At 38.2% G+C, this 23730-nt stretch overlaps 1 protein-coding gene across 4 annotated transcripts in view; it reads right to left on the bottom strand.

Moving 5' to 3' along the window:
* The window catches only part of Mpp6 (membrane palmitoylated protein 6), a 104541-nt gene that overhangs the window by 5994 nt on the left and 74817 nt on the right, over positions 1-23730 (bottom strand). For 3 of the 4 annotated variants that reach the window (XM_036180241.1, XM_036180242.1, XM_036180243.1), the window contains exons 5-10: positions 23091-23318; positions 12692-12733; positions 10984-11115; positions 9203-9302; positions 8833-8901; positions 6029-6190 (exon numbers count right to left, since the gene is read on the bottom strand). In XM_036180241.1, the coding sequence (XP_036036134.1) occupies positions 6029-6190; positions 8833-8901; positions 9203-9302; positions 10984-11115; positions 12692-12733; positions 23091-23318 (733 nt within the window). The remainder of the gene's footprint in view (positions 1-6028; positions 6191-8832; positions 8902-9202; positions 9303-10983; positions 11116-12691; positions 12734-23090; positions 23319-23730) is intronic. The other variant, XM_036180244.1, reaches the window with a different exon arrangement.

Below are 23730 nucleotides of genomic sequence, written 5' to 3'. Positions count from 1 at the left end.
CCAATACAGCTACTGTGCTACAGATCAAGAAGATCCGTGAGGAAGGCAGGAATGGTGCACTGGAATCCTGGCTTCAGTTTTGATCGGAATTAGCCTTTTTCATTTTTTAATGCCTAAAAATTAGGTTTGTTTAACAAGATGCCACAATTATGAAAATCAAAGAACCAGAAAGTTATCAACTCTTCTAGAGGCCTGAAGGTAAAGAAAGGAAAAGGAACACAGATCATCAGAGGCTAGCTAAAACCCTAGTTCTTTCCTTACTGAGCTCAATCATTCAACAAAGCAGTTTTACCAGCTGACACAACATGAGTCGGGACAGAAAGAAAGATTATCAGTGTACTTACACAAGGTGAGAGCAGACATGTTCCTTCAAACTCAGGCAAAGCTTTTATTTTCTATGTCCTATTCCTGACAGAAGATTAAATCACTGGAAGAAAGTTTGTGGAAAAGAGCTGCACTGTTTCAAAGTATCTCTGAACAGGTTGCTTAACTGTAAGCTACAGATTTGCCGTGGAAAAAATCTACCAAATGTCGCAGTAATTAAATCAGTGACCAACATTAGCATCAACAATGTGGCACAAAGACAATCTTCAACTCTCCTGATGAGTATCTGAAGTTAGGAGGAAACTACTGGGCAAATTCACACTGAGGGACATTTACAGTATTAGTAATTACATTAAATAGATAAAACTTGAAGACATTTGCAAAATAGATTGGAAAAAATGATTGAACTGTTTACAAAAGACATTTTATACTTGAAGACACAAGCACGTTGGAAGTAAAGGATAAAAAAGACATACATGCAAGCAGTACCCAGAGATATCTACACACACCAGACCAAACAAACACTGAGACAAAAAGTTATTGCTGGAGACAATGAAAAACACTTTACAAAGACAAAGGCATCGATTCATCCACAAGTAAGATGTTTACAAACATAGAAGCACCCATCTACAGCAGACTCCAAATACATGAAGCAAAATAGAACTGAAGAGAGAAACAGACGAGTCAACAAAATAGCAGGAAACCTCGAGGCTTCCAGTGATGGAGAGAACAAACAGAAGGTCAGAAAGGAAATGATGACTTGAACAATGTTACAGACTAGCTAGGCAGAATATATCTATGCAGCACTCCAGGCAACAATAGGAAAATGCATTTTCCCAAGTATACAAGAACAAGGAACATTCTCCAAGACGAGTGTCTGAGGCCATAAAACAATTCCCAGTGAGTTTAAGGGGAGTAAAATCACTTATGTTCTCTGGACATAGTGAATGGAATTATCATCACTAACAGAAAAATCTGGAAAAATAAGAAAAGTGTGAAATTACATAATATACTTCAAAATAGGTTGACTATGAAATCACCAGGCTAGCAATACTCTGAGGGAATGGCGCTGCTTAGAGGAGCTGGCTGCAGTCAGCATGCTCTGTCTGCTTTGAATGAGTGCAAGTTAGCCACCATACCTGTGTACTAAGTACTCTGTCAGCCCCGTGGGAAGCGCCAAGAAGTCACAAAAGCATTGGTGGCTGACGGAAGCCTACTGATGGCTTACAGCGACAGACTTCTTAACGAAAACGAACAGGAGTTAAGTGTCACTCTCTGGGGCACCCAAAACTAGCGGACTGCTGTTTTTCCTTTCCCTCTGACCAAAAAGTAAGTTTCCAGCTCACCCCAGTGACTGTTTTCATGAATGATTAGGAAGAAAGAAGGCTGCAAGCAGGCAGCTGTGGTAAGAAGCCAAGTTTAGATCTGACTAATTGATGTGTATTGCACAACTGTCTTATTATCAGATTATGTTTAAGTCTCCAGCATCAGTGTGAAGGGAAAAACTGTTTCATTACATTCATCTATTTCTAGAATTAAAAATGACTAAGATGAATGCAAACAAAAACTTAGAGCACAACAAAGTTGCAAGATATAATAAATAAAGCAGTATCTACTGAGAAATTTCTAACATAAATGTGTCTGTTAAAATGAAATCTCCAGTGAGTAATCTGACTTTCTACCTAAGATAACTGGGAAAAGAGTACCCTAGTCCCAAAGAGCAAGTAGGAAAGAGAAAATAAGATTAAACTGAAATTAATAAAATGCTTTATAGAAAAAATACAGAAAATTAGTAAAATTAAAAAAATTTCTGAAAAGAATAAAACTAACAAATATTTAGGAAGAATTTATTACATTCAAGAATGATAGAGGAAGATGTTACTGAGAACTCTGTAGAAATCATACAGCAACAGAAATACTTGTACAACTATGTGAACATACTAAAAACCATTCAAGATAACCAAATTTGGTAAAGAGAACCGTATGTGAATTTTATTTGAATGAAGGTGTTAACGGGGAAATAAACGGAGAACTTGGAAAGCAATAATTAAATACTGTAAAAGGAGGTAAAGAAGTGGGCAGAAGGCTGGAGACAGATGAAGGAATGTTTACTACCTTTGGATAGTTGTACAAATGAAAGCATATAAACACAATTCTGGTTTCTGAGAACATATTTATTATTGCCATTATTGAACCAGCTTTGTTAATATGACACATTAACTTTGAAAAGATGAAATAATTCAAAGGGAAAAAATCCATTAAAACCAAAATGAAAAAAGAACTGAAGAAGGTGCTAGACAATGGGAAGACAGCTTCTGGACAGGCAGAAGCGATCCTGTAAAGACACCAACCCACTGATTCAGTACACCCCATCAAACTTCCAATGGCATCCTTCACAGAACTAGAAAACACCACACTCACACAGAGATAGAAAAGACTCTGGATAGCCAAAACAATTCTAAACAGAAAGAACACAGATGGAGGAGTCAAACTACTTGACTTCAAAATATACTACAGGGCCATTGTTACAAAGATAGCACGGTCCTGGCACAAACATAGGCCAAAGAAATATACCAGAGTACCAGAAATAAGCCCACAAAGCTATGGACACCCAATTTTTGATAAAGGTGTCAAAATATACACTGGAAAAAAACCCACAATTAGTAAATGATGCTTATAAAAACTGAGTACCTGCAGAAGAATGGAATTAGATCGGTCTGTACTTCTTATGCTGAAAAAACAAAAAAGTTCAAAGTGGATCAAAGACCTTAACTTAAAACTTGAAATGGTGAAACTGCTGGGGTAGCATAGTGAATGCACTTTGAGAGACAGAAACAGTCCAGAGTGTTCAGAAGAGAAAAACCCCACAGTACAGTAAATAGACCCAAGAATTTACAAAGGGTTTAATAAAATATTAAAAAAATTTGCATAACAGAGGAAACTATCAGAACAATGGGATAAAATCTTTCCCAGATAGTCTTCAGATTATGCATATGAAGAACAGTGAAAATTACACACCAAAACCACAACTAACAATAAATGTACTAATGAGGCAGATAAGACAATTCTCCAAAGAAATACAAATGACCAACAAATATGACAAGTGTTCAATATTCTCAGTCATCAGAACAATGTAAATTGGAACTATTTTGAGATCCCATTTCACCCCAGTCTGAATGGTTACCATCCAGAGCAATTACAGCCAATGCTGGTAAGGATCTGCAGACGGAGGAATCCTTACTCAGTGCTGGTGGGTGTGCAACCTGGTGCAACCATCATGGAAATCAGTGTGGAGGCTCTGCAAAAAACTCTCTCAATGGGATAAGGAGATGATGGCTCAGCTGGTAAGGCGCTTGTCCAACAAGTTTAGTTCCTTAGCACCCACATAAAAACTGGGCATAGGGGATAGAGATGGCTCAGTGGTTAAGGGCACTGGTTGCTCTTCCAGAGGACCTGGGTTCAATTCCCAGCAACTACGTGATGGCTCACAAATATCTGTATCACAACTATCCAGTTCCAGGGATCCAATAACCTTTTCTCTGCTGGCCTCTGTGGGCACCAGGCAAGCATGTGGTACACAGATATATATGAGGGAAAAGAGCCATACACATTTAAAAAAAATACTGGAGCTTGTCTGAGAGGTGTGGAGGTGGCAGGGGTGCAGTGGAATATAGAACCAAAAGGACTCTTGGCGCTCACTGGCCTTCAGCCTATTTAAAACAGTGAGCTCCAGGTACAGTGAGAGATTGTGTTTCAAAAAGGAGGGGAAGGAGGGCAATGGAGGAAGATATGCAACATCAACTTTTGGCCTCCATATGTATACACCTACACAAAGACACAATAAATCCACACATACCCCACCACCATAAACAGAACTAGCATGTGGTCCAGATATATCATTTCTAGACACATACTCAAAAGGACTCTCTGTTATCAATGTTACTGTTCTATTAAAAAATTACAAGGAAATGGAATCAACCTAGATGTCCATGAACTAATGATTGGATAATGAAAATATGTGTATACACACACACCCCACTAGAATTTTATTTGGTTATAAAGAAAAGTGACATTTGCAAGAAAATGCATAGAATTGAAAAAGGTATTAAATGAGGTAGCTCAGGCTAAGAAAGATAAACGGTTGTGTGTGTGTGTGTGTGTGTGTGTGTGTGTGTGTGTGTATATGCATGCGTGCATGCACACACATGTGTATTTTCTGTGGGAATGTGTGAAGGCAGAGGTGATGAAACTAGACAAGGGACATGAGGGGAAAAGGGATGTATAGAAGGACATGGGAAGGGAAAGAGAATACATGATAAGAGAATGGAAACAGAATATTGGGGCAGAGGATGGACAGGGAGACGGGAAAGTTGAAGGGGAAGGTAATGCAAACCACATATGTGAAAACACAGAAAGGAAACTTGTTACTGAGTACAAAAAAAAATATTTTTAAAACTAAAATGAAAACTAGGGACTGCAGAGATGGCTCAGCAGTTAAAAGCACTTGCTGCTCTTCCAAGGATCTGGGTTCAGCTCCTAGTACTCCACCAGGCGGCTCACAACTGTCTATAACTTCAACTTGGGGGGAGGGGGCATGTTCTATGCCTCTATGTCTCTGTGGCACCTACACTCACAAGTGGATACCCAGTGCAGACACATAGTCACACCTAATTAAAAATAATAAAAAAAATAAATCTCAAAAAAAAAGCTAAAATGAAACTAATATAAGCAAAAACAAATCCTAAGACATTCTAAGCCACAGCACATTAAAATTAGCTTTAGGCAATGTGATTTTATAGGAGTGAACAGGCCCCAAGCGTTTTATGGTTGGAATATGAATTGTCCCCAACTGGAGGTGCTATATTGAAAGCTAGGGAAGGCAGGCACTGGGCCACAAGATAAAGCTGATGACTGGGGCATACCTTGGAAGGTTGTTCCTAGTTCTGGGTAACTCCCTGTCTAAGATGATGTGAGCAGCCTCCTCCTCCACATGTTCCTGCTACCATGTTGTTCCATCCAGTCTAGTACAAAAGGCACCAAGGAAAATCTCAGGAAACAGAGCTAGAAAACTCCTTCTTCCATGAAGTCGTTCCTATCAGGCCATTTGCTCACATTTCTTGGCAAATGTACAGCAAGCAATATAACATCAGTGATTATCTGAACTCTCCACCTACTCCATTTCTGACATCACTAAATTTTCTATGTAAACATACAAAAGATAGGAGGAAATGAAGATTACAAAATCAGTCTGCTCAGGAAGTTTAATGAATATTGTCTCTTGTAGAGGACTTGCTTTCAGAGGATCAGGCTTATGATTCTGTAGGGCCAAGGGCTACAATTTAAACCAGACTACCTAGTAGGCCTTCTCCTTTTAAATATACTATAATGGATGAAAAAAATATAAATAGATGGATAATAGTTACACAAGACAACCCAAATACACGTAACTTGCCACAACTCTTAAATGCAGGCATTTGCCTTTAGCTTCTGGAAAGAAGAGTTTACAGATTGACTACTGCTGAGCAGCGGCCAGCACATGTCCTAAGACAGCAACAGCCCCATATGGAGTCTCAGTAGTACCGTCTACTATTCCATGCTCATTGGCATAAGCAGTTAGTATCTGAAACTAATGTTAGTTAAAAATAATTCCTTTCTCCACATACCCCCTCGCTTTCTGGCCAACAAATGGAAACACAAGACTTACATGGTACCGTTGTTCCAAATCTAGCAGGATTCAGCACTATGAACCTATTTTTCAAGCTTCTTCTGCCCACACCTTGAGCTCCTATCAACACTAATGTTTTTCGCTGGAAGGGTGGCATTTTTGCTACTTCTTCATAGATCTGAATTTCATGACGATCAAACTCTAAACGTGAAAGTAACGGGACAACATTATATTCGGTTATATACACTATATACATAGAAACATTCCCTGGTATTCTGTATGCCAATGGTCTTCTTGTCTTGATAGCTAACTATCATTTGATTGTGCACATCTGACACAGGCTTGGCTTTACAAATTTAGTAGTGTACAGAAAATTATTTTATATCTTGACTTAAATGTATGTCCTCACTCATTGGCCCTCAGACATTCATTTACTATGCTAGAAAATCCTTGAGTTTTATGTATATTTATCAATGTTTTATACTTTATTAAAGGCTTCTCATCAGCAATTTTCCAACAGAAACAATTACCTTAATGTCAGTCAAATTAGAGTTTATGCAATTTACATTAAAAAGTGTGTGTGAGGTAGAAAGAATAGAGGAGAACACTTGCTTGGCTGCTTCACCTGTACAGGCTGAGGATGCTTTCTCTAGTCACAGCACACTCACATCTAACTACCAAGATTCTAAAATTCATACATAAAATGCTAGATAAAAGAACATTTTCAGTAGGCTACTGCCTCAAATTATAAACTAAGTCAATGAAAAAGTTACAAATTTTGCTAAAAAAATTTAGTGATGTATAGTTAATGAATACTCAAACCAAAGTGATTCTGAAATATCAGGCCACCCATCATCACTGCTTGACTCTATCTGTAGTTAGTAACACTTCATCTTTACATGATTATCTAAACAATTCCTTCTTTATACAATTTAACATTAAATTAATCCAATACTGGAGAGTGAAAACACCATTTCTCCCTCCCGTCTGTTATACTGTGTTTTTATTACTAGTGTAGGGTAGCTTTGAAGTCAAGTAAAATAAACAGAATAGCTTCCATATTTAGCTTCCTTTCTAATTTTTTTATACACTGGACCCCATCAGGCCATTTTCATGAAGACACACAAAACACTTTGAGCATAGTCCCCTGCCCCTGCTACCCTCCCTTTTCTTATCCTTCCCCCACTCTTCTTACTTCCCTAGACCATTTCCCATCTTCCTTAGTGTCAACTGTCCATATGATTTTTATAGATCTAATAAATCTAGGGTCTACAAGTAGAAGAATGTGTTTCCAAGACTGACTTGATTTGTTGACCATGATTATCTTCAGCTGTTATCTACCTTCCTTCATTCTGCAGTGTGTATGTACCACTGTTGTTTCTCCTGATGATGGTCACTTAGCCTAGTTTCCTAACTTAGTTCTTCTGAACTGTAGTGCAGTAACAAGGATGTAGAATATTTCTGTGGTGTTAACCTGAGTCCCTCAGGTAAATACCCATGAGTGGAGATAGCTGTGTAATGTGGGTAATTCTATTCTACTCTAGTCTACACTGACTTCTACAATGGCTGCACTAGTCTGATTCTTACTGGTAGTGCAGAACCACTCCTTTTGTCCATATCCCTGCCAGAATATTAGTTTTCTCAATGAACGCCATTCTGTATGGGGTGAGAAAGAATTTCAATGTAGCTTTAATTTGTATTTCTCTCTCGGCAAGTGGGGGTCAAGCTTTTTGGTTTAAATCTATAATGCTCTCAATTGGTCTGAGGTTTTTCTTTTATTTCATTTTCCTTTCTAGTTCTGGGATTGAACCCAGCACTTTGTACATACTAGGGAATGGCTACACCCCTAACCCATTGATTTGAGAATTTTTTTTAAACTTTTTTCAGCTTTTAAGGCATAAATGACAAATAGGAATTGCATATTCTTTTGTTTGTTTGTTTGTTTGTTTTTTGAGACAAGGTTTCTCTGTGTAGCTTTGCGCCTTTCCTGGATCTCGCTCTGTAGACCAGGCTGGCCTTGAATTCACAGAGATCTTCCTGCCTCTGCCTCCCAAGTGCTAGGATTAAAGGCGTGTGCCACCACCTTCTGGCTGGAATTGTATATTCTTAAGGTATACATCTTGATGATTTGGTATGTTGAACTGTAAAATGATCTTATCATGAAGCTAACAAACATATCTACTACTTCTCATGATTACTATTGCTTTCTTTAAAAATTATTCCGTCCTTTCAGATGAAAGATTTAGGGAAAGGCAGAAGGATTTAGAGTTTGAGGCCAGCCTGAGCTACCAAATGAAAGTATAGGATAATTGTTTGAGGCTAGCCTACTCTAACTAATGAATTCTAGGCCAGCCTAAACATATAGAAAGACCTCCTCTCAAAAAATTCAAAACCTAGAAGATTTGAGAAAGACTATTAGAAGACTCCCACTAGACTAGATGAGTTATTTGTCTCAGTGCCATGTGTGCAAAAATGCACTTGACAATGTTACAGCAGCAGACAGTTCTCCTTAATCCTAACTCTATTACCTTCATAAAGTCACTCTGCCCCTTAGAAATGTCACACATATTACTATATCAAAATGCCTCCAATAAGAATCGACAGTAACATTCCCCCATGCCTTAGTACAAGGATAAATCCTAGTAACTTCATCCTGCTGTAAATTATATTCAAGTTGGGACTTAATATCTTTATATTACATTTTATCATGTGTTCACACCAGATTCAGTAACTGGCACTAATATAAATTGCATTCATTTAAAATTACATATTCAGAGATTTAAAACATGTTAACTAATGATAAAGCTATTTATTTTGCTCTTTCAAAGGCATTTTAAACACACCTGCATTCCTGGTTGTGAGGTACATCATCTTCTTCTTTTTCTTGTTGCTTATAGTTCCACAAAAGGGTCCTGAATGATGACAAGACCAGTATAATTTAGAAGACACATTAAGATATGATCTGAAATTGCCCAGTCATGTTCTCTGAGGAGGCAGGAGAATTGCCTCTTGAGGGAAGGGGTGAATTGTCACTGAATTTTCTACCAGTAGGTGGCAGAAAAGGATCAACAATTACTTGAGAGAGGAAAAAGCAGATGCACAGGAAACATTAGTTCTTCATGTAGTTCAAAATAACTGATTTGTGTATTCAGAAAAAAGAGGCAAAGAAAGGTACACCCAGCCCCTGCCTGTTACTTGTGTTCAGCTCTTCACCTGAATTGTCCCAGTCTCTGCGAACAAATGCCTTTCTCTTCTCTTCCAGGAACTGGCTTGGGATCAGACCAGCACTTCCTCCCTCTTTCACATGGCTAGCCTAGAATCAAATTAATATCTCAGTGACCAAAATTTTAGACAATATTTTAGTAAGTAGGACATGTTCTGGTCAGTTCAAGTTAGTTTGCTATAGAAAACAACCTTTCAATCCATGGAACTATGTTAAAGCATTTAAACACCGCCATACCTAGGAACCAACTAGTATCTAAGATTCGTATGTATGTCAATTGGTAGTGATGTTTTGAAACTCTCATTAACAATAACGTACAAATACTACAATGTTTTATTTAGAGAGAGAGAGAAACAAAGAGAGAAAGACAGAGACAAAGCCAAAGAATGGAAAGAAGAATGCTATTTTATACCAAGAAGTGTTAAGGGAACATCTCATCCAGTATCCTTTATAAGCCATTTACTACTGACCTCAATCCTAAAATCTTATTTCCCAAAGCTAAATCAATAGAAAGGATACTGGGAATACAGAGCATAAATTTTAATTCATCCTAATCATAATATGCATATCCTAAAGTAATAAATTCAAAATAGAGTAAACTTCATCTAGTACAAAAATAAAATAAAAACCCTTAAAATCAAAGTATATAAAATAAAATGAGAATATTTTATTTATGTGTTTGTGTCTATGTGCATGTTTACATGAGTAGAGGCACACAGAGGCCAGAAGAGGAGCTGAAGTTCCAGGAGGTTGTGAGCAGCCCAACATGGGTTCTGGGAACTTAGGTCCTCCACAAGAGCAGCAAGCACTCTTATTAAGCTAAGCCACCATCTCTCTAGTCCCCAAACAAGTGAGATTTTTTAAATGGCAATGACTCACATCATGTTAGTGTTTCTTCTTGTAACTGGGACAGAAAATCTATTATCAGTTTCTGGTGATCCTGAAAAGTGGAATCAAAGTAAGCCTATCAAAACGAAGACAGAGACTCAAAGGACAGTGAGAGTTTTGGAAAACTAAGAGATGGCGTTCACAGCAAATGAAACAGGGAAACTTGGGTGTGTGTGTGTCCATAAAACAATCGGCCATAGGAAGTACAGAGTTAAAGCTTCTAAGCATGTCAGTGAAGTCCTCTTGAAACCATGCACTCTGTTTACTGAACTCATTTCTTAGTTATCTTACCACGGTGCACTTATTGCTAAAAGTGTCTTCATTTACACACAGGGCACACTGCCCCGAGGCTGTTCTTATCCTACAGAACATTTAGTCACCACTGTTAACCCCGTTACCAGCAACTGTTACTGTTATACTTGGTACTGGTCCTGGAGTCTCTCTTCTTTCCCCTGCTCTCCAGAGAGGCCATAGTCAGCTCTGAGAGTGGAAAAGATTCTAGGTTTCTGTTTGTTGTTTTCTTATTTTGAATACGGTGTGTCAGCTGATATCAATCACTGCAAAAACAAACTAGGAAACTGACAGACAATGACTCCAAGTGGCTTCTTCTTGTCCTGCAACATATTTGAAGGCGGCGGTTGCCCTGGTCTAACCTTAGAGCAGGTGACAGTGCTGCAGGCAGGGTATGTCTGCTTTCGTTAACAGCTACTCACACATTCGCTCTCAATTAGGTCTTCTGTCCAAAAGCTAACAGGCATAAAGCAGGAGCTGTTCATGCAGGAAAATTCATGAGAACAAATGCTTCCCGAACTTTTAGATACTGGCCGGATCAAAGATTAACAACAAAAAAAGCAGTGGAGGGATTTTTGAGAATCAAACTAACCTGCCACCAATTTGGGTCTTCTCTGTTTACAATCTGAAGAATTTCTCCTTTGGAAAACTTCAGTCCTGCTTCTTTGCAGGGTATCAAGTTGTCATTGAATGGATTATAATCAAAATGACACTTGACAAATACCTAAAACACAGCACAGTGAAAAAGCTTATATGTTAACATAAGCACTGGGTAGAGAAACCAAACCACTGTGATTTATTTGTAACAGACACTAAGTATTTCAGATAAAAAGCTTATTCTCCTAAATAAAAAACAATTTATTAGAATATTAATATGATTTAGTATTATAGAAAATTAAGCATGTATGCTACAACAAAAATTTGTGTGTTTTAATAACTCCCATTTCTTCTTTTGATGTGGGAGTTTAAACTCGGGGCTTCGCATGTGAGTAGGTGAGAGCTCTACCACCTTACAACCTACTCTTACATCAACAAGTGGGACAACCGCTCCACTCCACCCTCCCTCCCATCTTTTCACTTGATTTCCCAACAAACACTGTGTAAGTTTTAATTTAAGTAAATGTCATTTTGCAGTTAAAATCCTGAAATAATGGGTGCAGTTAGTTTAAGGCATATATTTCTGACCTATCAGGACTGAGATTGTACAGACACCTTGAAGTCTAAATTAAACAACAAAGGTCCTCTTGAAGTGAGACCTGAAACATATTCGGTAACCTGAAAAAAATGAAAAACTCAGAATTGGGGATTTAGCTCAGTGGTAGAGCGCTTGCCTAGCAAGCGCAAGGCCCTGGGTTCGATCCTTAGCTCAAAAAAGGAAAAGAAAAAAAAAAAAGGAAAAGACAAGCTCAACTTTACTTCTAGTAGTATTTTAATCAGTTACACTGGCCAAAACTAACAAGTAAAATCCTTCTTGACATCATCTTACCATGACTGAGATGTTTAAATTTAAATTAGGATTAAATTACTTATGAGACAAATAGCAGAAGTGTCTTAACTATTTTCCAACTTAAATTCAAACATACACATTTCTCTTAAATTTGTTTTACTAATAAAAGTATGCCAGTTACTTAAGATCTCTAGTGCTTCCAATATACTGCTTATTTAATTTGAATTCTAATTAATCATTTTTAATATTTGATGGAAAGTTTAGATCAACTGTTTTCTTAAAATAGACATGCTTCATACATATTTATAGAAATTCAAATTTTATCTTCTACAGAAAAGGCTTAGCATTAATCAGCAGAAAAACTCTAATAAGCAGAAATGCATACAATTAGTCAAACTAACAATGTTACTTTTCTATGTGTATCATATTTCTACAACTAGAAACAAATAAAATATTCAAATAGTACAAGTACATATACTGTATTATTAGCATGCTTAAAAACCACCCAGTGTGAAAGATGCATAGGAAGATATTTTTAAACTTTTGGGTACATGTGCTCTTGATAGAAAGCTCTAGACCATCTGCAACAACTCTGCAAAGCCTGAAAATCAATGCTTAAACAAACCAGGAAGGCACTTTTTCCTGACATATAATTTTAGAAGTATCTAAGAAGCAAGCATGCAAACAATATTAAGATTGCTAAGCTGTGACAGGTGGCTAATGAGTCTGGCATGCAACTCAAGGCTCTGGCAATGAACAACTCAAAATGATAAAGTTTAATCAGGGTAAATTTAGTTAACTGCTAAGACAGAACAACAGGAATACCAGAGAATGTTCTCACATGATATCATACCTGACGGACGTGGGCTGGATGCCTCTCCATATTGGCGTAACTCTAAAAATATATTTTTTCAATTGCATAAACAAAGCCAGACTTTTAACTTATAACTTAACAAAACATAAGTAAGCTCCTGGCTCATTTTCCTACTTCACTCATTGGTAAAGCCACTTCCTCCCTCATCAACTGTCCACAGGTTATACTACTTACAAAGAAGCATAAATGACACAAGCACAAAGTAGCAGGCATATGCCATGAGGCAGAGGAGGGACTGTATGAGAAGTTATAAAAACAGCAGTATATCTCTTACTTCTGGAAAAAGGCCCACTGAATGAAAAACCTCATGTCACCTAAGCGAGGGTGTTTACATTCTTGGTTATGGAATAATACTCTGCGAAGTTACAAGCATTTTCCATATTTAAAACATTTATTTTCCCTGTTCAGAGATGCCAATATCCAACTCAAATGTAAAAGGAGTACCAAAGGCACAATCCTCTGGCTTATTAAACTGTTTTTGGAACATTACCCTCAATCTCCAAAACTCAGATTAATGTGGTTTTACTTCTGAAAAATCAATTATCCTAGCCTTTGATGTAGGAGTTTTATAAAATTTTTAAAATCATTAAAGAGCTGACTTACTGTGTTCTATGACCTGCACTGATAGTTTATGAATGCTAACTGATCACTCTTAAGTTACTAAACAACACTTAAAGCATTTCAGTTCTGTACTCTCACCATCAAGGAAAAACTGAATAATCAACAATTTAAAATTGACAGAAGAGAAAGGGAAGGGCAAACAGCCTTGAAGCACAGATGCTCAAACTATTCAGAATAGAAACAAAAATGAAAACTCTAGCAGGATAACACTTTCTTCTTATTAACTAGTAGAAATTCAAGTATTTGACATTCTGCAGATAAGACTACGGACCAATAGGGATTTTCCTAATGGGCTTAAGAAGAATGCCTCAACCACTTGGAAGGACAATTTGGCAATAATTACCAAGATTACAAACACATAAACCCTCTGACCTAGTAATCTACTTCTGGGAATGGATTCAGCAGTTACATTACTCAGAAACATGTGAAGTGACTTACATACAATACTAGTAACTACTGAAGTATTCATTATAGCAAATGAATGTGAGTTGCCTACAAAAGACCTACATAATGATAATATACCAGTCCACATGCCAATGATGAGGGCGACATTTCAAGGTTCCACCTCTATACAAAAAGTTACAGGCAATCAATGGTTGCTGAGAGGGAGACATCCAGTAATCTCCAAAGACAAGAGTCCCTGATGTGCTATGGAATCCCAAATGGTCAGTTCTAAACACATGTACATAAAAGCTACACCAAACGGGCTCAGTAAGTTGTACGTGTTGCTTAACAATAATGACTACAGAAGAGGAGGTCATGTATTGAAGAGGTGTAGAGAAGGATACAGGAGATCGTTGTGGAACAAAGAAGGGTAAACATAATGTAAAATACAGTTTTCATATATTAAATTCTCAAAACTCCCATAAGTTTAAATTTAACAACAAAGCAAACATGAGCAGGGATGCAAAGAACTAGGAACAGATAACCTGGAACAGGGAGAAAAGTCAATTAGGAATAGTCCAGAACACCCAGAAGTAGTGGTGTGCACTATAATCCCAGCACTTGGGAAGTAGCAAAGGATCAGTTCAAAGTCATCATTAAGTGGCAAGGGGATGGGAGGCCAGCTTGGACTACATGACAATGTGTCTCAAAAATGAAACCAACCAACTAACCAAGTCAGCCTCCCCCATCTTGCAAAAACAAACAAACAAACAAACAAACAAACAAACCCAAAACAAAACAAAACAAAAACAGAAATGGCAAATGCGAAACAATTAGTAAACTACTTTGTACAACCAACTGTGGTAATTTATGCCTATAATCCTAATACTTCAGAGGTTACGGTAAAAGGATTACCCATAACTTCAAGGCCAGTCTGGGCTACAAAGTGAGAACATGTCTCAACAAGACCAGTAAAATAAATACTTAAATTTTACATATCATATTCTCATTTTCAAGAAATTACAGGAGGAATTAAAATTGTTCAGTAGACCACAGTGCATATAAACAGGACTTGATCCCAGAGCTGGGCATGATGTATGACTATAACCCCAGCACTCATGGGGCTAAGAAAGAATAATCACAAGTTTGAAAACTGGATGAAAGTCTCTGCAAACTACGATTGTGATGAAACATTTGTCTATAGGTGTCTTGGAGTTAATATTGCTGTGATGAAATATAACCAATCAACTTGGGGAAGAAAGGGTTTACTAAATGGCTTAAATATCCTGAATCATAGTCCACTGAGGGATGCCAAGGCAGAAACTCAAACTAGGTTGGAAACTGGAAGCAGGAGCTGATGCAGAAGCCACAAAAGGGTGCTGCTTACTGGTTTGTTCCACCTGTTTCTTATAGAACCCAGGACCACCAGCTCATGGGTAACCCCACCTACAATGGGCTGCCTCCAACCCCAAATCAATCATTAAGAAAATGCCCTGCAGGCTCACCTGCCTACAGCCTGATCTTTGGAGGCATTTTCTTAATTTGGGTTCCCTCCTCTTAGATGACTTCAGCTGTGTCAAGGTGATATGAAACTAACCGGCACACCAGAATACGAAAGAATGCCAAAACCAAGCAAGAGAACAACATAAAATAGACAAAGACATGAAGACTTCACTGAAGTGGACAAAAGCATGGAAAATATGCACATAAAAAATGTTCAATCTTATTCATCAGCAGTGATACGCAAACTAAAATTGCAATTAGCTACTACTATATGCTTATTATACTGACTAAAAGTAAAGAATGATCACACCAAATATAGCAAAGACACTGAGTAAAAGAAACTCATGCAATGCTGGTGGGACTGTAAACTGTTACAATCACTTCTGAAGTTTTTTTTTCCTAGAATTTCAACATATGCCTACCATATGACCAACTCTCTCAACCCCTAGGTATTTCTAGTCCCTAGCTGTTTTTTAATAGCCTCAAACTGGTAATAACAAAAATGTTCATCAATTTATTCATAAACAAATTGGTATGTCTATGCAATGAAATTCCAGATAAATAAAAAGGTATGAACTATCAATGTAAGTAAGCAAAAAGGATAAATCATGCAAATTTATGCTGAAAGAACCCAGGTAAAAACTGAAATTCATTTCCAGATTCCTAGATTTTATAGGACCTTCAAGTTAGACACACAATTCAAAAATCTGACTCTAGGATTCCTATGTGAGTGAGAACACAAACCTTCTGTCAACCCTTGGGTCTGAGGTAACTCACTTAGTCTACAGTCTGGGAGCTCATATGTAATCCAACTGCCTAAGAAAGTCAGATCTCCACCACCACAGATTAGTGCCGCTCTCAGATGAGTCCGGACACTGCCGTGAAAGGCGAGACTAACTACAGCTAATCAAAGAGCAAGTGTCTACGGAGTGCTCGGCAATAATGGGACATCTTTACTATATCCTTTCCGTGCAAGGCTCAGGGACCAAGTATGAGGAGGTGGAAAGAGTTTAAGAGGTCAGAGAGGACCAGAGCGAAACAGCTCTTCTGGACATGAGCAGACCGCTGCACTCAGCAACTCCCAGCATCTGCGGCTGCCTCTGTAAGACTGTACGAGATCAAGCCAGTCAGCATTCTAGCACTGAGGGGGAGGGCCTCGTGAGCCTCTGTCTGTATCTGAGGAGCCTTTGGCAGCTGAAGCAAGGGAGCCCAGTCCAGGCCCCACACCATGAAGAAATGGAGGACACAAAGTCAGGAGAGAGTGAGAGGTGGCTCTGGGAAGGGTTAGGGGGAGCAGTTCTGGAGTGAATATACTCAAAATACACTATATGCACATATGGAATCCTCAATGAATAAAAAATACATTAAAAAGCTAAAATCCAAAGAGGTATGAGAGGATTTGCTTATTGAAAATATGGACTGCAAAGTAAATGACAAGGACAGAAGTGAGGAGGAAGCAGGAGGGAAGAGTACCAAGTGTCTCAGGGGACTTGGGTGATGGACAGGTGAGTTTCCTATCACAACTGCGTCAATGGTGTCACAGGCACAGAGGGATTCTCCGCGTTATCAAACTGTATACATTTAAATTACACTTGAGTTACATAAGCTCATCCACTTCGTTAGTAAATTATATAATGAAGAAGCATGGTCTTGCCACCCCAAACATAAGCTAGAAACCTGGTCCTCCTGCTCTCATTTCAGTTCAACCCATTACCCTGGCTTCCCCAACCAAGACAATCTTTACTTTAGATCTTGTATTCAAACTCCCTGTTTTTCCTTCTGGACATAGCTTTAATTCCATCTATGTAAATTAAAGAAATATGTAGTCATTTTAAAATAAAAAATACCATAGTATATGCATGTTTTAGCATTTATATGCTCATTAATGAATTTCTGACTATATACATGTAAGAATTATTCTAGGAAGTGATTGAGTTGTAGAACACAAGAATATTCAACTTTAAGAGACATTACTAAACATCCTTCCCACCAACATGCTATGCCAACTGTATTGTACCAGTAATGAAGGCAACATATTGTAGATTCATGTACAAATTTTTCTAACTGAACTGTATAAGAGAGCATCTCACACTGTGAATTTTAGTGACCAAGAGTCTGTTTTTACTTAATTTGAGCTCTCTCTGACCATGCTATCCATTCCTATGCCAACACCATATAATATGTAAACCCTGTACATTAATAATTGTGATGGTTAAGTCAACAAAATCTAGAATTACCTGGGAGATATGCCCCTGGTTATGCCAGTGGGGGATTATCTTGATTAGCTTAATCTAGGAAGAACCACCTACAGTGGGTGGCACCGTTTTCTGAGCTGGAATCCTGGATTGTATAACTAGAAAGATGTTGGGGTAAATTGTTCTGCTCTCTGGTCCTGACAGTGGATTCAGTGTGACCAGCTGCTCCACACTGCGTCTCCTTTCTCACTTGTGCACCAGGATGGACTGGACCCTTGAACTGGGAGCAGAGTAATCCTCCCTCCCTTAAGGCTGCTTGGTCCGGGTGTTTGAGGACAGCAGCAGGGGAAGAACTAAAATGCCCCCATTCCTGCTTTTCTGCTCAAGAGTGCTCTGGCTATTCATCTCATCAAGACCATGAAAACCTTGCTGGACTTTTGATTCGCAGACCTTTGAATCTGTAAGCCAATGTGAAGAAAATGGACCTTTCCATAATATTCTATTTATTTAGAACATCTTCATAATTCTTTTGTGTGGAAGACTTGAACTATTTAGTTAGATTTATTTCCAGGCATGAAGGTGACTCTACTCTAGATCATGTCTTAGTTATGTTTTTAGTTGCTTGATATGACAAAACAAACTGATAAAAAAAACCTATTGTACACTAATCTGATCTTTAAATACTTTGCCAAACTCTATTATTATTTCTAGATTTGTAGTTTCATGGGGGTGGGTTCCAAACATAAAATTATATTAATTGAAAAGTTATAGTTTCATTTCTTCCTTTGCAGTCTCTGTGTCTCTGTATTTTTGTCACACCATGCTTACTAAATCCTCAAGAAAACAGTGACAAGAAGTAATGTTAGTAACACCTTTCTCCTCTTCTTTTTTTTTTTTTTAAATTTTATTGAGGCAAAAGTTTTGTTTATCTTTATTTTAGACGTTCTGGCTTCTCTGAATTAATCAACAGCAAACAAATAATTGAATATAAGCAACAATTAACTGAAAGTTTCAGTGTCCAAGAATGTTGAAATTTAAAGTATTAAGGATTTATGTTTTATTCTATTCCATTAAAAGTTTTTTGAAAGCGGTCAAATCACTGCTATTTTATTCTTGATATTGAGTCAGTTCAGTCTGCTTTACTGTTTGAAGCCTCATCAAAATTCTGAACAAGATCACCCTCCTCCTCCAGCAGCACGTTGTGCTCTTCTATCATCATCTGCCAGGGTCCTCTAGTTTGTCAGTGCCAGGCTGGGTTAAGATCCGGGTGGCATTTCTAGAGTCAGCTGCTTTGTCCCAGAGTGGCTGAGAATGGTGAAGTGTGTGTGCTGCCAGAGATGTCTGGATGTGGGCGGATTGCTATTCCTTGGTTTGCAAACATATTAAGCTTTAGCATCAGATACTGCTTCTTCCTAATGTCTGAGGAAAACTAGAGCTTTAGTGCTCGCTACAGCAGAACCATTTGAGGACACTTCTTTCACTAGTGCACAATTGTGTATGAGACGGTGACTCCCTTGGATTTATGATGGGCTCTTTCACTTTGCTGGAAATGAGACCTGATGGGGGACTAAGGTTGGTTATCTTGAGATGTCAGGCAGACCAGCTAAGTAAGAGTCCTGCTTCTGATGCTGAAAGCTGTCAGGTCCAAAAGAAACTCAGGACAAATGGCTCCACTGGGGCCTTCCAGCGTACCAAGCTCACTGAGCACCTCTGGCTCCGCTCAGCTCTTCTCACCTTGCCCCGGCCTTACACTTCTCCAGCTCTGGTCCCTCTTCCCCAGGCTTCTCATTCCTATATAGCCCTCCACGTCAGCCATGTACCTTCTTGGTCTCCTCTCTTTGGTTACCTCTCTTCTCTTCCTTCTCACTCTCCTCCCCATCTCCTATCCTGTCCCAGTCCACTCTGCTGGCCGCGTTCTGTCTACTGCTTTCTCTTCCTGCTCTGTACGCTTCCAAATGCCTCTGGCTGTCCTCTCCCTCATGTCCTCATTTTATACATAAGTCAAATGTCCAACTGTTAGGACCTTCCTCTTCCTACTTTATTAGTACTTACAAAAGAGACATGAATCTGAGTTAAATTTAATCACATCTCTATTGAGGTTTTTCTTCTTAGTTAATATGTAGATTTTCTGATAAAAACCTATACTAGCATACTTTCAATAAATTTAACTTGGACAAACTCCATTTTTTTTTTTACAGAAAATTAATTTCAATTTGCTATTATTTTGTTGAATGAAATAAAACTGTAGTTTATTTGCCTAGAATACTCTTGGTGTCCAGGTCGTGCTGGTCATAAAGGTTATGCAGAAGAGGATTGCTATCAATTTGTCCTTGTTATGATTTATTTAGAAAATCTCCTAAAAATCTCACGTGTGGAATTCTTGGACCCCGATGGCAGATCCAATCACTGAGAGGTGGGTGCACTACAAGGTACTAACTTCATCAATGGGTCAGCCATTATGCCAGCCCTTAATGCTTTAAAATTGTGACACATTGTGGTGGTATTGTGTTCCCCAAAATATTGTGCACTCTAATAAACTTGTCTGGGGTCAGAGAATAGAACAGCCACAATATTAAACATAGAGGTTTTGCGGTGGTAGCATGCGCCTTTAATTCCAGCACTCGGGAGGCAGAGCCAGGGGGATCTGTGAGTTCAAGGCCACATTGGAAACAGCCAGGCATGATCACTCATGCCTTTAATCCCAGGGAGTGATGGCAGAAACCAGAAAACTATATAAGGCATGAACACCAGAAACTAGAAGCTTTTGGCTGGTTAAGCTTTTAGGTTTTTGAGCAGCACAGTTCAGCTGAGAGGCTTCCAGTCTGAGAAAACAGGATTAGCTGAGGAAGCAAGGTGAGGTGGTCCTGGCTTGTTCTGCTTGTCTGATCTTCCAGCACTCACCCCAATACCTGGCTGCAGGTTTGTTTTTATTAATGAGAACTTTTAAGATTCGTGTTACAACACATAGCAGAAGTTACTTGAATTCAAACACTGATACATCCGCATATGTCTTCTGCTAAGAAAGCTACTAGTAGGGGTACTATATACAATACTCTGAAAAAAGGGATGATTCAGGTTCTGGGTGCAACTAAGCAGGAAGAGCAAGTTCCTCACACTGCTCAGAATGATGCTCATTTCAAAGTTTGAGTCATTTCAGCTATTCTCCACTTAGCAAGTATTTTTAGACTTTGGTTGACCATGGGTAACTGGGACTGCGGAAAGGAACACAGTGGCTGGGGGAGGGGTAGAGGTGGGAACTAGCACAATAGTGAGAGAGTCAGTTGTAAGGGCAAATGCCTTTCCTTCTACACAGCATCTCTTAGATACCCAGGGTTTGTCCAGGACAGTCTTGGTTTATACTTACTTATTTCAACATATAAGAATAAATCATTTAAGAAGTAAAGAAAGAGAAAGGGGGGGGATCCAATTTGAGTACAGTTGGAGGCTCTTTTTCATAGTAGGATGTTGCATGGGCTCATATGACCAATTCTCCCCACTTCACATTTGAATCCTCTTCCCTAGTTCTGAAGACTAGACAAACCCCAGAAATCAAAAGATGGGGAAAATGTATGCTTAAAGCTAAATCCAAACACTGAAGTCAGCTATTCAGTTCACCAAATAAAAAATTTACACAGGAAACAAAGAGTTGTTTGCCTGTAAAGTCCATTATACACACAGTTTGATCATCAACAACTAGAGAGGACTGAGAAACACCATGGAAACACACTTTAGGAGTATCTGTGAAGACCTTTCTAGGAAGGTTTAACTGCGTAGAGCAGATATACAGTACATGTGGATGGCATTATTCCAGGGGCATGGGTCCTGGACTGAATCAAAAAGGAAAAGGTGACTGAACCCCAGCATTCCCTCCATCTGCCTCCTGACTGGACACAGGTGACCACTGCCTTAAGCTCCTGCTGCCACCATCTTCCCAGCACATGAACTGCTCTGTCAAACTGAACCACAGCAAACCCTCTCCTCCTTCAGGTACTTTTGTCAGGTATCCTGTTACAGAATGAGAAAGTAACTAATACACATGGGTGACTTCATTATAAGACTTCTGGTTGGGACCACACAATAAACTATTATCTTCCCATTATAATTAATATGTAATAAAACATTAAATTATGTTATCATTTACTTATTATTTTATTAAGTCTCCATAAATTATTTTATCATATTTATTTATCATTATTATTTTGTTATTATTATTCTTCTTCCAACACATTCAAGTTCAAATAGGTCTCATTCTATCACAAATAGAAATATGCAAATAGGGGAAAATAGTAGCCTGAGAAGAACAGGGATAGTTTAAGTTCTAGTGTCTTTTTTCCCCCATGATTGTTTTGTAAAGTAAGGTATTATGGTTAGTTTTAACTGACAACTTGACACACCTACAATCAACTGGAAAAAGTCTCAATTTGAAAATATCTATATTGGACTGGACTGTAGGCATGCTTGTGGGAGACTGTCTTAAGTTAATTGATGTGAAAAGACCTAGCCTACTGTGGGTGGCAACATTCCCTAGGCAGGAGGTCCTGGGCTGTGTAGTAATGGAAAAATAGAGCGGAGCACAAGCACAGATGCAGGTCAGCGTGTGTGTATTAATTAATCTCTGCTCTTGACTGTGGATATGATGAGACTAGCGGTTTGAAAGTTCCTGCCTTGACTTCCCTACAATGACTGAATTGCACATTGAAATAACCCCCCTTTTCCATTAATTTGCTTTTTATTGGGTATTTTATCAAAGCAAAAGAAATGGAACTAAAACAGACATCTAACTTTATTTCATACAAAGCTCACTATTTTCAGAAGTCTAATTTATATGTAAAAGAAAATAATGATTAAGTAGTATATCCTATTTTCTAAAGCATAGTTTGAAACAAGAATGCTATCTATCTCAATCTTCTCTTTTGAGGATCTCAGTATGTATCTCAGGTTATGTTTCAAATTTGGGGTCCTTCTGTTTTTAACCTCCCAAGTACTAGGATTATGTCATGACCATTACAAGAGCAGCCACTATAAGAGATCAAAATAATCTCTATCATTAGCACACTCTCCTGTTCATTTATTCATTTCCCCTAAAATATACATGAATTGTGGGAAAAACCAAGTGTGCAATGTCTTCTTTATTACAAACTATCTGACACTGTCTGTCATTTAACGTATCACCAGAACACTAACCTGGAGGTAATCTGGACTATGCCATCTCAAAGGCCCTAACACAATGTCTAAAAAATAAGAGATGTCAAAAATGCTTTCATCACCGGGTGTACTGGGGGGTTGGGGGAGGCAGCAGATCTCTGTGAGTTTGAGGCCAGCCTGGTCTACAGAGTGAGTTCAAGGATAGCTAGGATTGCTTCACAGAGAAACTCTGTCTCGAAAAACAAAACAAACAATAAAATGCTTTTGTCAGAAATGCTTCCAACAATAGTAATTAAAAGGCTTTATGACTTTTCTGACACCTACCTGCAGACTACCCAAATAATAGGGTTCATAATGTTTATAAATAAATGTCTTATTTCCATTAAAATACTAAGATAGTACTATATAAAAACTCAAATCTTTACCAAGACAAACTCTCTTTAGCAAAATAGTAACAATTAAAGCATCTACCAAATAGAATAATGAAAAAGTGAAGTGTTCTTAATATCACGCAGGAAATTATTACTAACCTGTTGAGGAGTAATAGTATCTCTATAGCTTGGTAAAATTTTTAGAGTGACACTTCCACTAATATTTTTCAGTAACTCTTGTAATTCCTTTGGATTGTTTCCAACTTCATGGCCATTGACCTCCTTAATGATATCTCCCACATGAAGCAGACCTTGTCGATCTATCATTCCTCCATGAAGGATTCGGGCGATTACCAGATCATTATTTTCAACCCTAAATGTTACACCCTGTAGGAAATTATTAAAAAAGAAAAAAAGAATGGATTTTATCTCAATAAGAATAAATATGTAAATATTATGAATACAAATAACATAATTCTGAAACCAGGTAGGTGAATTCTTTTCTCATGTTACTTCTTGTCCAGTCTCAATAAAGTAAGTGCAACTGTGACATCAGAAGAACACCAATGCAGCTGGGTTAACCCTTCAAATCTAGCTGTATTCTGTAGACAATGGAAACTCAAGGAAGCAACCAAGATTCTCACTTTGTCCTGTTTGCCACATCATTGGTTTTTTTTTTGTTTTGTTTTGGTTTTTCGAGACAGGGTTTCTGTGTGTAGCTTTGCGCCTTTCCTGGAACTCGCTTTGTAGCCCAGGCTGGCCTCAAACTCAGAGATCCGCCTGCCTCTGCCTCCCGAGT

This window comes from Onychomys torridus, chromosome 3 (genome assembly GCF_903995425.1).
Source record: "Onychomys torridus chromosome 3, mOncTor1.1, whole genome shotgun sequence".
In the NCBI taxonomy this organism is placed as follows: domain Eukaryota; kingdom Metazoa; phylum Chordata; class Mammalia; order Rodentia; family Cricetidae; genus Onychomys; species Onychomys torridus.
The sequence above is the reverse complement of the archived record's forward strand: the minus strand, read 5'-3'. Positions and strand labels throughout refer to the sequence as shown.